At 37.0% G+C, this 14,272-nt stretch overlaps 1 protein-coding gene across 1 annotated transcript; it reads right to left on the bottom strand.

Moving 5' to 3' along the window:
- Positions 1-8,134: 8,134 nt before the first annotated feature.
- On the bottom strand, positions 8,135-13,011 carry LOC149036786 (uncharacterized). The gene is made up of 7 exons (XM_089188910.1): positions 12,447-13,011; positions 12,047-12,141; positions 11,785-11,944; positions 11,521-11,587; positions 10,626-10,978; positions 9,829-10,010; positions 8,135-9,319 (listed from the first exon to the last, which is right to left on the bottom strand). Exons 1-7 carry the CDS (start codon positions 12,951-12,953, stop codon positions 9,169-9,171), a joined length of 1,515 nt encoding a protein of 504 aa, XP_089045036.1. The 5' UTR covers positions 12,954-13,011; the 3' UTR covers positions 8,135-9,168.
- Between the last annotated feature and the right edge of the window lie 1,261 nt (positions 13,012-14,272).

Here is a 14,272-nt window from a genome sequence, read left to right as displayed (position 1 = left end):
AAAAAAACCACAGATGCAAAAGTCAGAACAATATGTTATCTGTTTGCAAGCTTGCTGTTTTATACTGCATAGGTGCAATGCAAGACCATATCTCAATGTGATTTCCATTACACTTACATGAGAATATTCACGAAGAAGACATCATGCACTTAAAAAGATTGGAACGAAAATATAATTTTGACCTTCTCAAAGGACTCGAAGAAGTTTTTTATGGACAAAAAGTTCTAGAGTTCTCATTGAGGTACCGATATGCTCTCCTGGCAATAGCCAGCTACCCTCACTAAACGCTTTTTTTTCTCTATTTCCGAAAACCGCCCATTACGATGTATTTATCGCCACACAGCGTGCCGTTATCTGAGTTAGTGTGCTTACAGAGTGCCAGGATTATAAATAACTCCCCATTGTGAACAAAAACACCGCGTCAATGTACTTTTTTTCTAACACTGCAGAATATTTTGAGTCCTGGGCTGTGACCCCAGATTTAGCGAATGTTATTTTACAGTTATTTGTGGTGGAGAGACTGGGGGCGGACTCTAAACACAATTGATAAAGTCTGGCGAAGGGCTGCATTGAAATTTGAAAACACGAACGCGTTTCGATGATCGATTAAGAAATTGGGAAAGTTGACCTTTAGTGAAAAATATTAAAAAAGGAATCGGTAAACATAGTGCAGTATGATTAATAATCATTATGGGAAATATTCGGAGCCACGCAAATAATGTGCTTTCAGCTGGCTTTGGCAAAGCCAAAAAATTATTAAACTATCACTACTTCTACTTCTTCTTATGCTTAAATTCTGCTACATAACGGGATCTCATTGGCAATTCAGAATAAGTCACAAAAATTCTGAATTTGGGACACGTTTTCGTTAATTTTAGGAGAGTCCATTAAAAAACTCTAGATAACAATATCAACAAAAATATTGAAAATTAGGTTCCCAACTTCTGTAAGGATAAAAAGCGTTTGGCGAACTTGACGATGTTGCCTGATATCACGGTCTTTACGCACTAATTCCGATTGATCGATTGAATCAATTCGGGGCTTTTGGCTGCTGACAGGCCGCAAATCGGAACAAAAGAAGAGACATAGCGCCAGTCATGCAACATGAATGGTAAAAACTGCCGAAGAAATTAATTACTGGAAAACGTCCCTTGCCTTCACACTTAAAGTTTTGTTGTGATCTCAACATATTACGCTGGTTCTTCAGAGAAATATGTTACTGAAAGATGATCAACGCCATAATATAAGTCAGTATTCGAACATGAACAAGCCCATTTAGGTTATATTTTATAATGCATTCGTTTTAACGAACCGATACTTATCAGGATTTCCTTAATTAATTGCTGATCGTTTTAAGTTGGGAAGAGGATAGCCGATAGATTAACGAGTTTCGTTATGGTTTTTTTTTCTCATCGTCTATGATCATACAACAAAAGGGAAATCCCCCCCTATGACCTATGATATTTAGGAATTTCAAAAAGAACTTTCTATATATGTAGATGTCCAAATCGTTAACAGTGTAAAACAACGATATAGGAATAAATACCATTTTGCGCACGATAATCGAACGGCAAATACGAGAAAATGCGTGGGAATAACTGCATTCGGATGGTGAATTACAACGCGATAGTTGTGATAACAACGCGTTTTATCTACGCAAACAGCTAAAAAACGCCAGTAAACATTTTATTTCTTTACGTTGACCAACCCGTGAACGTTGGAGAACCGTTGTTTTCAAGTGTTTTCTATGCATTTTCCGACAAAAACAAATACACGTAGAGCCGATGAGTGAAACAGAGGGAAAGTTTTGTTTTTCAGCTAGAAAAGAAATGTCTTCGACAAAATCTCCTCTGCGGTCACAAATATGAGCTGATATTTAGTACAATCTATATTTTCCGAACGAAAAACCTTGAGTATAGCTGCTGGTTATTTGTTTGACAACTTTTCTTCCGTTTGATCGCAAAACGATACTTTGAACAAACAACTGCACTCACTGTGGTTTGCACGCCATAATTTGTTTGATGCAAACCTGCATACTCTGGTGAAACGGTGTGGCTGTTTTCTTTGTTTTGTTTTTTTTTCATCAAAGAAAAAAGGGCTTTACCAAAACATATACGTACAATAAACATATTTATAGATATCCAAATGGTTAATGGTGTAAAACACCGATGAATATAGGGAAAAAAAAACAATTTTTTGCACGATAATCGAACGGCAACCACTTGAAATTGCGACGCGTTTTCTCAACGCAAACAGGAGAAAAACGCCAGAAAACATTCTTTTTTTTTCTTCTTGGAAGACACGTTGTTTTCAAGTGTTTTCTACGCATTTTCTGTCCTAGAAAATGGAAGGAAACGCTCTGTCTTCGATGGAAAACTTCTTTCAAAGCAATCTTCCGTTACTGGAAAACACCAATAAGCAACGAATACAAACCATTTTCCCATCTGACACCGCATTCTCAACACCAGGAAAACAATAGTTTTCGGAGAGCTAACTGTCAAGGAAAACTGTTGGATAATAGAACGAATACTTCAATTCGCCGACTCGAAAACAACGGGAAAAATTTGGATTCTCTTGTACATGAATAATGCCGCGTTTTCAAATATTCAGAATTTGTTTTCCGAACCGGTGAATACCATATGTTTCGCAATGAAGCACGGAAAAAGTAACGAAATAGACAAATACCTCAGAATATATGCAGAAATAACTCTTCTCTACACTATTGAAATGCTTTCAATCCTGCAATCATCATTCCGAAGTTCATCATTATTATTCACGGAAAACGCGTCAGACGTAAGATGATTCCGAACAGTTGGTAAACGAGGAGGTAATTTAAGTTTGAATTAGAAATGACATGCAAATAACAAATGGTGTACAACAACACTATCCGTTTTTAGCCTTTTCTCTTGTGACTATTTAAAGGCTGTTTAAATTTCAAACTCATGGATGGTTTTTAACTAAAATCTAGAAAATTTATTTATTTAGTCGACGCTGCCTTGTTATAAACGGAAATTTTGGGAGATATATCTCATGAAGTTTCGTAAAGCCCTTTGTTAAAGAGGAAACTCTACGGTATCAAGAATCAGAATGAGCCTAGCCCGCAGTGCAGGCGTGTTATTAGGGCGAGCTAACGTTATAAGCTCGCGATCGGTTTTCCGACCAGCCATGTTTGATTTTGAGTTAGAGTGAACGGTGGAAGTAGGGGACGGGGAAAGGGCAAGAAGACACCTGCCTGAAGAGGCTGTTGAAAAGAAGAACACCCGCTGATTAGTTGCGCGTCACTACATTTCCCGAAGATGAGCGGGTAACCAATCAAACTGAGTTAAATTAAAAATCGGAAGCACTGTATTCCGACAAAAACAAACACATGTAAAGCCGATGAGTGAAACGGTGAGGAAGTTTTTTATTTTCAGCTAGAAAAGAATGTCTTCGACAAAATCTCCTCTGCAGTCACAAATATGAGCTGATATTTAGTACAATCTATATTTTCCAAACGAAAATCCTTGAGTATAGGTGCTGGTTATTTGTTTGACAACTTTTCTTCCATTTGATCGTAAACGATTCTTTGAAGCAACAAACAGCTGCACTCAATGGTTTGCACGCTATAATTTGTTTGATTCAAACCGGCATACTCTGGTGAAACGATGTGGCTGTTTTTGTTATTGTTGTTTTTTTTTTGTTTTTTTTCATCAAAGAAAAGAGGGCTTTACCAAAACATATATATATAATAAACATATCTATAGATGTCCCAGTGGTTAACGGTGTAAAACGCCGATGAATATAAGAATAAATACCATTTTTCGCATGATAATCGGACGGCAACAACTTGAAAATGCATTGGAATAACTGTATTCGGTGAATCGCCGATAACAACGCGTTTTCTCAACGCCAACAGCTAAAAAACGCCAGAAAACATCGCATTTCTTTACGTTGACCAACCCGTGAACGTTGGACGACACGTAATTTTTAAGCGTTTTCTACGCATTTTCTTGTTCTAGGAAAATGGAAGAAAACGCTCTGTCTCTGTGAAAGCAATCTTCTGCTACTGGAAAACACCAGTAAGCAACGAATACAAACCGTTTTCCCATCTGACACCGCATTCTTAACACCACGAAAACAATCGTTTTCGTAGAGTTAACAGTGAAGGAAAACTGCTGGGTAATGGAACGAGTACTCCAATTCGCTGACTCGAAAACAACGGGAAAACTTGGGATTGTCATGTCGGAAAATGTCAGAAAAATGCGTGAATAATGCCGCGTTTTCAAATATTCAGGACTTGTTTTCCGAACGGGTAAACACCATATGTTTTTGCAGTGAAACACACGCACAAAGTAATGAAATAAACAAATACCTTAAAATATATATAGAAATAACTGGGCTCTATACTATTGAAATGCTTTCACTCCTGCATGGAAAAAGGCATATGATCATTCCGAAGTTCATCATCATTCTTCACGGAAAACGCGTCAGACGTAAAATGATTCCAAACAGTTGGTAAACGAGGAGGTTATTGAAGTTTCAATTAGAAATCATACGCAAATAACAGATGGTGTCTGACAACACTATCCATTTTTAACCTTCTCTCTTGAGACTATTTGCAGGCTGGTTAACTTTCAGACTCATCCATGGTTTCTATCTAAAATCTAGAAAACTAATCAGTCGACGCTTTCATGTTACAAAAGGAAATTTTGGGAGGAAAATTAAAGAGGAAACTCGGACAGGCGTAATCTTTACTCTCCCACCCCACCGCTCTACATATTTTTGACTGTCGACCACCCCTTGGTACAAACTTCTTTCTCTCCCCAGCCTTCCGCTGCCACTAAAATCAAAGATGATGGCCATTATTTTCGTTAAGAAAATACTGAGCACTCGCCCAAAATTACGCCTGGTTTGCATACTAATGATGAGCCCACTTTTAAAAGACCAAGCTGTCTCATATTGATCATTTGCAATCATAATTTTTGACAAATTTTATTCTGTTGAACGTTATTTGACACAAAAAAACGCCGCGGAAACGAACTATTTGTCCACATTGAGTACGGGTGTACGTGCTGATTATGAACGATAGTGGAGTCAAAACTGTACTTAAATGACAAGTTTATTAGACTCGATTGCGGAGTAGTCAAATAAGTCAATTATCAGCCGACCAAAACAAGTAGAAAACGGTGCGACGAAAGCCATTCTATTAACAAAGAAGTCAATAATTGCTCCATACTACCAAAACAATCAAGTAGACTATCTGTATCAATGACGAAATACCTTATTTTCTTCAATACGTTGAAAATTATCTGCATTAAGTGTAAAGGCGCCAGTAGAATAGTAATTAGGCTCTCATAAATTGTGATAATAAAAGTAGCTCATTATGCTCTTGACATTATAGGCTATTAGCATCGCCCGGTGTTTTTCCAAATTATGCTCAAAATTATGCCCCTTTTCTTAAAGTGCGGTTTAAAAGAGGGAACAAAACAAGCTCAGATTATATAATTATTATTCATAATTAATAAAGCGTGATATCTTCCTTATCTTGAGTTACACACTTGCTCTGAGAAAACATTACTACACATTTGATATGTTGTGACGTTTTGTAGCCTGTGAAAGCGGGAACTGTGAGCAACGTAATCTAACTTCCGGCGTGCCCAGTCCACTGGACGACGACTGACACAGTATTCCGGTAACATTCTTCCCTCGAATATTGCAAAATTACAAATGCTGAAGCTTGGACCAAACGTGTTTACCACTTAGAAATAACATATAAGTTACATTCTTACAACTGCACCAACGATGTCTCTCTGTTATCATAAACAACTAAATTGCTTTGATATCACAAGAAGTTGAATACCTTTTGTTCGTGAAAATGTGTTTTCTCTCCAACCAGACAGGTGGGTGTATATACCACTTGTCTGAAGCAAAAATTAGTGTGACGACAAGAAGATGAAATACCTCTCGACTTGAAGTAATTGAAATTTAGTTATCTTGAAATAGTTCCCGAGTCTGCCCCAACGGTACAGACTCGATTCATGGTTAGTCGTTAAAAAACTATTTACTGGGATACCTGTGGTAGCCCAGTCATAAAAAGGCCTCTGTTTTTTTTTTGTTGTCTTTCTTTTTTCCTCCGCCACAAAATGGAAAAATTGCGCAATAGTGCCCAGTGGTCATTGGGCCCTCAACACCATGACAACCAACTGTGATCCAATGAGGGTGAAGGTGCTCACATGCTGATCACGTGTGTTATGTTGATGATGATTGACGTTGTCATGCAAGGACAGGGCCGGGTCACTTGACGAACCATGAGATTTTTGGTTATAAAACTCTTTTGTCAGCCATTTTGTATTTGTTCTGGGGTTGTTGTTTTGGCGATGGAGGTTCAATGGTTTTGGTTTACGATTACCTGGAGCTTTATGGTGCAAACGCTCGAAATACTTATAGACTCCTCATACAGAAGTCGTATTGTTCGCGGCCAATCCACACTAAAAGATGTTTGGAACGGATTGAGTCGCGAACGCTTGAAAGCTATGAAAGCCTTGTATGCCTTGAATGCCTTGTATGCCTTGTATGCCTTGTATACCAATGTCTTAGTTGAAAAACGCACACTTGTTGAAAAAAGCAAAATCTGACATCTGAAACCAAACTGCATATACTGTAGGCAATCTACTGAACAACACGATTACAGTGAGACTGAAGAACAAAACTCTAATGGATGCAAACTGTTTGTGAAGAAAGACGCCATGTTGGATTCCCTTGATGCCAGGGAACTTAGCAACGATAAAAGTACGAATGGTATTAATTTTATGATCAGAAAGGTGAATTTTATGTTTGTTTTCGTTGTAGTTGTAGGGATATTCTTTTTTAATAAATTCATGATCCAAAATCCCGTGTCTTTTGTTTATAATGTTATTGTGTTATCTATCGTTTACGCAATTGTCTTGTGGGCTAATTTCTACGTAAAGTTGTTGATGTCTTCAGCAAAAGCTGTCGTGAATAGCGTCGCTGAATGTAACGTATTTGACAAAGCTGCTCAGTTATCTGTCATTGTATATGATAATAAGCTTAGAAATAGCAATGATGAAGCATTTTCAGTAAATACAGTCTGTAACTGTAGATCTCAGTACGACAAATTTTTTTTATTTTAATCGCCCTCGTACGCATGGTATTCGTATTCGTGATCGTGAGCCCAGCAGAATACCAAAGAAAAGAATTACACGTATTTTGAAGAAATCCAGGAAAGTGAGACGTTTACTTCGAACCTACATCAGAAAAAGCATACCGAAGTATATGCACATGGAATCAGATTTGAGAATAAAGGAACAACGAAATATTCCTCTTCTGCAGTCTGGAGAAAATATCCAAAGTCTAATAAATACAGGATACTGAAAATGCAGAACCAATATACACATGTAATAAAAAGTCCAAAGCCAAATCAGTCCAATGCATGGGGGCCTAATTCAATACCAAATGTTTATAAAAATCTGAATCACAGGGTAAAACATTTTAAGTCCAATCTTTCTGGGGATATAGAAACAAACCCTGGTCCTGTTATCAATTCTACTAAAACAATTCAAGCTCTTTACAGTCAAGACAATGTGGCAATGTTTGGGTTAAATGCTGGTACACGGTGTGTAGCCATGTCATTTGCTTCCCTCATATATAACAAGAGGAATGGTATTGCATCCTAAATGGACTTGGTTAATATTATGAACATTGGTAACGAATTGTATTCTAGTCTATCTAGTCTATCCAGGGAATCCTATTTACTGCTAACAGAAGTACCTGAAATGTTAATAGTATTTAATATTAATTATCAGCTTCAATATAGTCCAAGCTATACTGGTAATATACATGGTACTTGTGAAGTACAAGATTTTAATTATTGTGTGTCATTTGCAAATGCTATGCAGGCTTTGCTGGGAAAAAATTATAATTCCTTTCTTTTAACAATCCTTAGTACTACGGTAGGTTTTTATTGTAATGGTTATGGTAAGTTTAAGATATTTGATTATCATGGTAGAGATTCATATGGTATGTCTCATCCTCAAGGAACTTGTGTACTGTTAAAAGTTAACGCCTTAAATGAGCTGATAAAATATTTTCAAGGTCTTTATCAAAATCCAAATGTTTTATCAGCAGATTGGTATAAATCGCTTGATTCTGCAGGAAAACAAAATCTTTTGTCTAGCAGAGTAATTTGGTATCAATCACTCGATACTGCACAAAAACAAAAGAGAGCAGAATGATTTAACTCGCTCAATTCTGCACAAAAGCAAAAAAGAGCAGCATGGTATAAGTCATTGAATCCTAAAGAAAAAGAAAAACTTTTGTCTGGCAGAGCATAATGGTATAAAACACTGGATCTTGCAGACAAAGATAAGATCATATCACAAGTCCAAGCTAAGGGAAAGCCCATAGAAACTCAGTTAAACATGATTTAGATCATAAGATCACAGCTTTCCAAAGTAAGATTAGGGAAGGTTCATACTATATTTGTTCGGTTTGTAACAGAATACTATGCAGAAAAACTGTTATCCAGTTGAAAAAACAAATGTACAACACTCAGCAAGAACTATTTACTGAGTTGTATACCCATGATTCCTTTCAGTCTTGGAATGACCTAACACTTATCGCCTGATGACTACCTTTTTTGAAATAGGTGTATGCCCTTGGCCAGACTTGAGCTCACTATTTCAGTATACTACTCCGACACCCGTAGTATCAATACTTGATCCCAAGGATCCAGTACCATTCAGGTATCTCAGTTACCCTGCTCACCGGGTCTAGTGAGATAGTCAATTCAAATGATTGTGTTACCTTTGCCTTGTCGTTAATTTAAAGCTACTCTGAGCTGAGTTTAACAGCCGTTGAAAGGAACTGAACGATAGTCTTTGGCCCGTAATGGGCTAGGGCAGCGCTCTCATTATAGCCAGATCGCGATCTAAGGATGGGTGTTACATGTGCTTGATGATAAATTCTAAGTGTGTTATACGAATGAAAAATCATAAGTTACTTTGGACTAAAAAGAAGAAGGTTTTGTTGCAAATCTTGTTGGATATAAACATTATAACGGTGTTATACAAACGCTCTAAGTTTTAAATTTTTTAAATTATGCTCGTAGACAAAGGATGGTGGCCATAATGAGGTGCAGTTGACAGATGCGACTTATCATCGATTTTTTTTTTAATTCCTTGAGGTCGGGGTTTCTTGGCCAGGGATGGTCATATTCATCTCTTCTTTCAGTCGTTGTATCTCCATTGCGATTGAATCTTTGAGTCTCTCCTCTAAATTGTTGACATATTGCATCATGTCAGCCACGTGCCTGTCCCGGGGATTCTCAGATACGTCATTACGGTGTGGAAAATCTACAAATGCACGTATACTTCAAATAATTTTGCTACTCAAAAATTTATCTAAATCATGCATGAATGATCACAAGCTTAAATGAGCTGCCTAAGAAGTCACTTCATGATCACAATTCTTTCAAAGAAAAAAGAAAAGAATTGAGGATCAAAAATTAAACGGATTGAAAAGGATATTGATATTAAATTCTTCAAAATTTAGAAATCGCGGTCTTTTCAATTTCCGCTTCCTGCCACTGACAGGCAAAAAATTTAAAACCTATTTTCATAACGAAAATTTATTTTTCTTGTCCCTGAAACTTACCCATTTGCTAATGAAGAAATAGGACATTCCCATCGAAAGACCTAGGATTGCTGCAAACGTCAAATTGCTCAATTCAGTCGTAAGATATAGTAAGTTAAAATTTAGACAAGGTGTTCGCTTTATTTGGGTGAAAATAAATAGTTATATCACTCAGTATCAGCCTATATATAAATGATAATCATACCTTCTGTTACTGCGTGCACCCTGGCTTGGTAACACTTGGAGTAGACTTGAAGTAAGATACCGAGAAACACCAGCCCGAGAAATGCCGCCAGAAGATAAATCAACATCCACAAGGTCATTTTCGAGCCGGATGAAAAAAACCCTTCCATTTCATCGGACAGGTTTGCGCTCTGTAAAGATCAATAATACAAGAAGGGAAATATTATGATTCAGTCATTCTGTACTAGAATTTCTCGATAAAGTTGAAAGTTTCTTTCAAAAGAAATACAGAAAATTGTTGAAGAAAAACACACTCGTGTTTAGAACATAGATGTGATCTAAATGATTTGCATTTCACAATTTGTTATTCTACTCGAGTAAAATGACCTCAAGCGTTATTTTTAAAATTGTTCTGTTCTTGTTAGTTCCACTAGTACGATTTCATGATGTTTAACTTAACTTCTAGGGACTTGGAAAAATCATCAGCTGTGGTAACTTTTCCAATAAACTCTCGGTTTATATTGACCCAAGTAAGTTGACATTTAAGTTACCGTAAACTCCCTATAGTTTATCGACTCCCGAGTTTGAGGAAAAGGAATATTTGAAGGTGAGGCAAAATGGATTAAGTATTCTTTGGGATAATGAAATTAAACCTCTATTTCTTACAATACCCTTGAGGAGTCTATTGTCTGCGAGAAGTTAAGCCTTAAAAAAACTAAAGGAGTCAAGGCAAATGCACTGGTGTTCATCCTGAACGGCCGCACGTGTCAAAATAAGAGAACAGTTAGAAAAATATTTGCATTTAGAAGTACCTCAGCAGGAATAAGTTGCTCTTTTGCAGTTTCCTTAGCAACCGCGACCAAGTCTGTAGATAATTCTTTTAAATTCTTCCCGCACCTGGACACTTCTTGTTTTCTTTTAAATCGTTGCTCCACGGAGTAATTGATTTCATTTGGTGACCTTGTTGCAAGTGGTGTGACGTCATGGCTTACATGCCCCAGATAATACTCCATCGGATAATCGATGTTACGTATCATTCTAATTTGTCTGCTTTGTTTTGAACCAAATTTATCCAGAAAGTACAATGCTGTGTTATGATCTAACAATACTCTTCCAATTGCTCCTTGGCTAAGATTTTTTTGCATTTCTTGAAGAGAGTCAAACTCTGTAGATTAAAAGTTTCTTGATCAAATCAGTATGGGAACGTAGGTTAATGGGTTTAAAGAGCTAAAGTCCTTTTTTGATGAAAACTAACTCCGTTCATGTTGTGCGGTTAGTATTGATTACCTGATTATTGACAGTAAAATTCACAGTGGTAGTAAAGGATGTGAGAACTTTATTGAGGTAGAAATTCCGACAGCTATGTCTTCTTAAACGTAGTCTTTACCTTGATTCTAATACCTGGCCTTTTGGTGTCCTCTAGATACTTGTGCGCTTCAAAACTGTGTGCCAAATGACCATCAACAAATTTTTAGCCGGCTTCAGGTTTTTTCTCCACATAGTTATCATTTATCAAATTTTCATTGCCTTTTTGTTTTAGTACATTCAATATATAGGCAACTAAGACAAGAATAAAGTTCTTACCTTGTTAAGAAAGTTTTAGTGTAACCACGAAGGTAATGAAATGATATTAACTAGTTGGCATTTCATCTTGCCATGATTTATGGCATTACAGCTCATTGTTACCATAAATAAATTCTCACTTACTGATGATCTTTGCATCAAACTCTTCAGCAACTTTTTGGGTTGTAAGAAAAGGAGCTAAGACACCAACCTGATATGAAAACACAATAATTTGCATTAATACCAGCAACTATGGGGAGTTGATTTCTGCTACATGTACTTAGAACTCAGAGAGGACTGAAAAAGATACAATCATAGTGGTTTTTTTTTTTCAAATTACTACTAAAGGCCAGATCTGTCTCCTTTTTGGCAACACTTAAGATGAAACTTTTTTTTCTTTATACGCACCTCTTTACCAGCAATATCTTTGCATTTTGTGCCATCAAGGGAGGCGTGCATGGCACTGATTATTAAGCCTGTGAACAATGACATCATAACTGCTCCCACCAGAACCCAGATAATGCCAAATATACGGCCAAGAAAGGACTTTGGAGTTACGTCCCTGTACCTGATTTAGAAAAAGAGTAATCATAAAAAACCGCAACGTAAGTCAAAAACTTAGAATTACGTTTAATTGCAAGTGCAGTTATCTTAAACAGAATTGAAATACCCCACTGTTGTGAGGGAGAGCACGGCCCACCAAAATCCTTGAGGCGCACCAGCCGTAAACAAAGGTGAAAACTGATCTTTGTTAACTCTGCGTTCCTGCAATCAGGAAGGAAAAGTCTACTTTTATAGCCTGCAAAAAAATGTTGGGGTGTTTTAACTGGGAGTTATCCCAAAAGAAATTGATATCGTTCATAAAAAAGAACAGGAAAAAAATGCTGCATTGATTCCATTCTATCAAGAGGTCAGAAGCACATTATCATGACTAGTAAAACAAAATTCATTAAAGTTTTCCTAAAACCTCCAGGCATCTTCTCAGAATTCTGTCGTGTCCCATCGCCCAAACGTGCGGCTTATGTAAGCCTATGTGGTACTGTATGACCAACATAAATCCATGTTCTTACCAAAGGCCATACGAGTATTCCTGAAACTCCTGACAGTAACATCATACAAACCAGAATTGGCCATTGTGACGTAATAGATGCAAACAGCTGTTCCTCTGATTCTTCCTCACACTTCTTTAAGTTTGCTATTAGAGAACTGCCAAATGACACAAATGCTCGGATCAGTGTGACATTAGGCAGTCCATCATCGTCTATCTTATGGTTAGCTTGAAAGGGAAAAGTGAAATCCACTTTCTTGGTTTTCATCAGATTTGACATTTCATCTTGACTTCGCGCAAAGATGGTATCCATATTGCAAGCTGTTGGGTCGCTTGCTTGTCTACTAAAGCAAGCCATGTCCACAAACCATTTAATGGTTTGGTACATAAATCCTGGATCGAGACTTCCGCTCATGATATAAGGAGGAGTGTTCAGCAAAGCGACTTTGAACCTGCACTGCGTTTTTTGTTCAGAATTCGTAGAAAATTTTAAGTAAACCAGGAACAGAAGAATATGGAGAAGTTTCATAATTCAATTAGTCACTGCGTCTTTAAGGCTAAGACTCCAACCTGATGGGAGAAAATAATTCAACAACTTTTCGTAGTATACATAAAAATATGAGGCACTCAGAAAACTTGATAGCGTTGAGCCACACAAAAAAAGAAACAAGAATAATCAATGGAGCAACATTGAAGAAGCTTTGTAGTTTGAAAATCTGCAGTACAATTCCCGCGTAAAACATCTGCTTGAATAACCATAGAATAATCGACTGATGATATTTAGTTATTAGAGCAGCGAGGTTAAAAATCGTCACACTTTGTAATACCTGTCGTACTTTGTAAGAACCTTATTGCACTTTGTAACCAACTCTTCGCACTTTGTAACGCCCGTCCTTACAATTAAAACAGGATACTAGTGATGAAATTGGCGCTATTGACTGGTGTTTATTTTTCTCTTGTTTTCATGCTGCGCGGTATCCATCATACTTAATCACAGTATTTGCATCCGAAATAGATTAAGCCTACACGATGGCAAATTCAAATAAATATGCCAATAGAAATTGGAAAACTGAAATTTAAATCATGTTCACTTGTTGTGAAATCGGTGACATTTATTTTATGACCAGAGGCATATCACCTTGCCTAGCCAAGCAAAAAGCTTTGATCGCTTTTCTTTTCACATAGTACCTCACTGAGCTTTAATAGATTTTACAGTTTTTTCGAGAGACATTTGACCATATTAGTTCAGCCGATGACTTGTACCACACGCTGTCACCGCTCCCTGCCTGACCTGTTTCGTTCACTTAAAACCTTCAAAACAAAACTTAAGAAAAGGATAATCACTTAACAGCTATTTCCATTTATTAAAGAAGCTGGTCATGCTGCATACAGACCTCTGTATCATCTTGTTTTGTCGTTAGTAGAGGAGGGAATTATTGCAAAACTTTCTCCAATAAGCCTATGTAAAATCTTTTAGACCTCTTTGCCACCCGATGTCTAATGCTTCTCAGTTTTTAAAGAAATACGAGTCACATTTCTTCCTCGAAAACGTACTTCACTTTCCCATAAAAATAAATGAAATTTGTATAGGTGTAATAACGACACGATTCAAACAGCATCATGGCTATTACGAGCTCGTTCGTCAAGCGAAGAGGGTAAAAGGAAACATTTATACAAAGTCGAACCTATAACGAGCGCTTACCCACGGGAAATGGTCAGTGCTCAAGACTGGCAATACAGAATAGGGCTTTCACAAAAAATGATTAAAACGTCACCCTATGCTATAAGTATAAAAAATCATCCAAAACTATTACTAACCTTGATTTCGGGAGATAAACATCAATCGAA

Source organism: Pocillopora damicornis, chromosome 12 (genome assembly GCF_964200805.1).
Source record: "Pocillopora damicornis chromosome 12, jaPocDami1.2, whole genome shotgun sequence".
Lineage (NCBI taxonomy): Eukaryota > Metazoa > Cnidaria > Anthozoa > Scleractinia > Pocilloporidae > Pocillopora > Pocillopora damicornis.
The sequence above is the reverse complement of the archived record's forward strand: the minus strand, read 5'-3'. Positions and strand labels throughout refer to the sequence as shown.

Excerpts from the sequence above, each read along its gene's own strand:
- LOC149036786 (XM_089188910.1), bottom strand. The coding sequence starts at position 12,953 with ATGAAACTTCTCCATATTCTTCTGTTCCTGGTTTACTTAAAATTTTCT. Across the intron at positions 11,945-12,046 it reads CTCTCCCTCACAACAGTGGG|GTACAGGGACGTAACTCCAA; the intron begins GTATTTCAATTC and ends TTTCTAAATCAG. Across the intron at positions 10,979-11,520 it reads GTTTGATGCAAAGATCATCA|AGTTTGACTCTCTTCAAGAA; the intron begins GTAAGTGAGAAT and ends TTTAATCTACAG.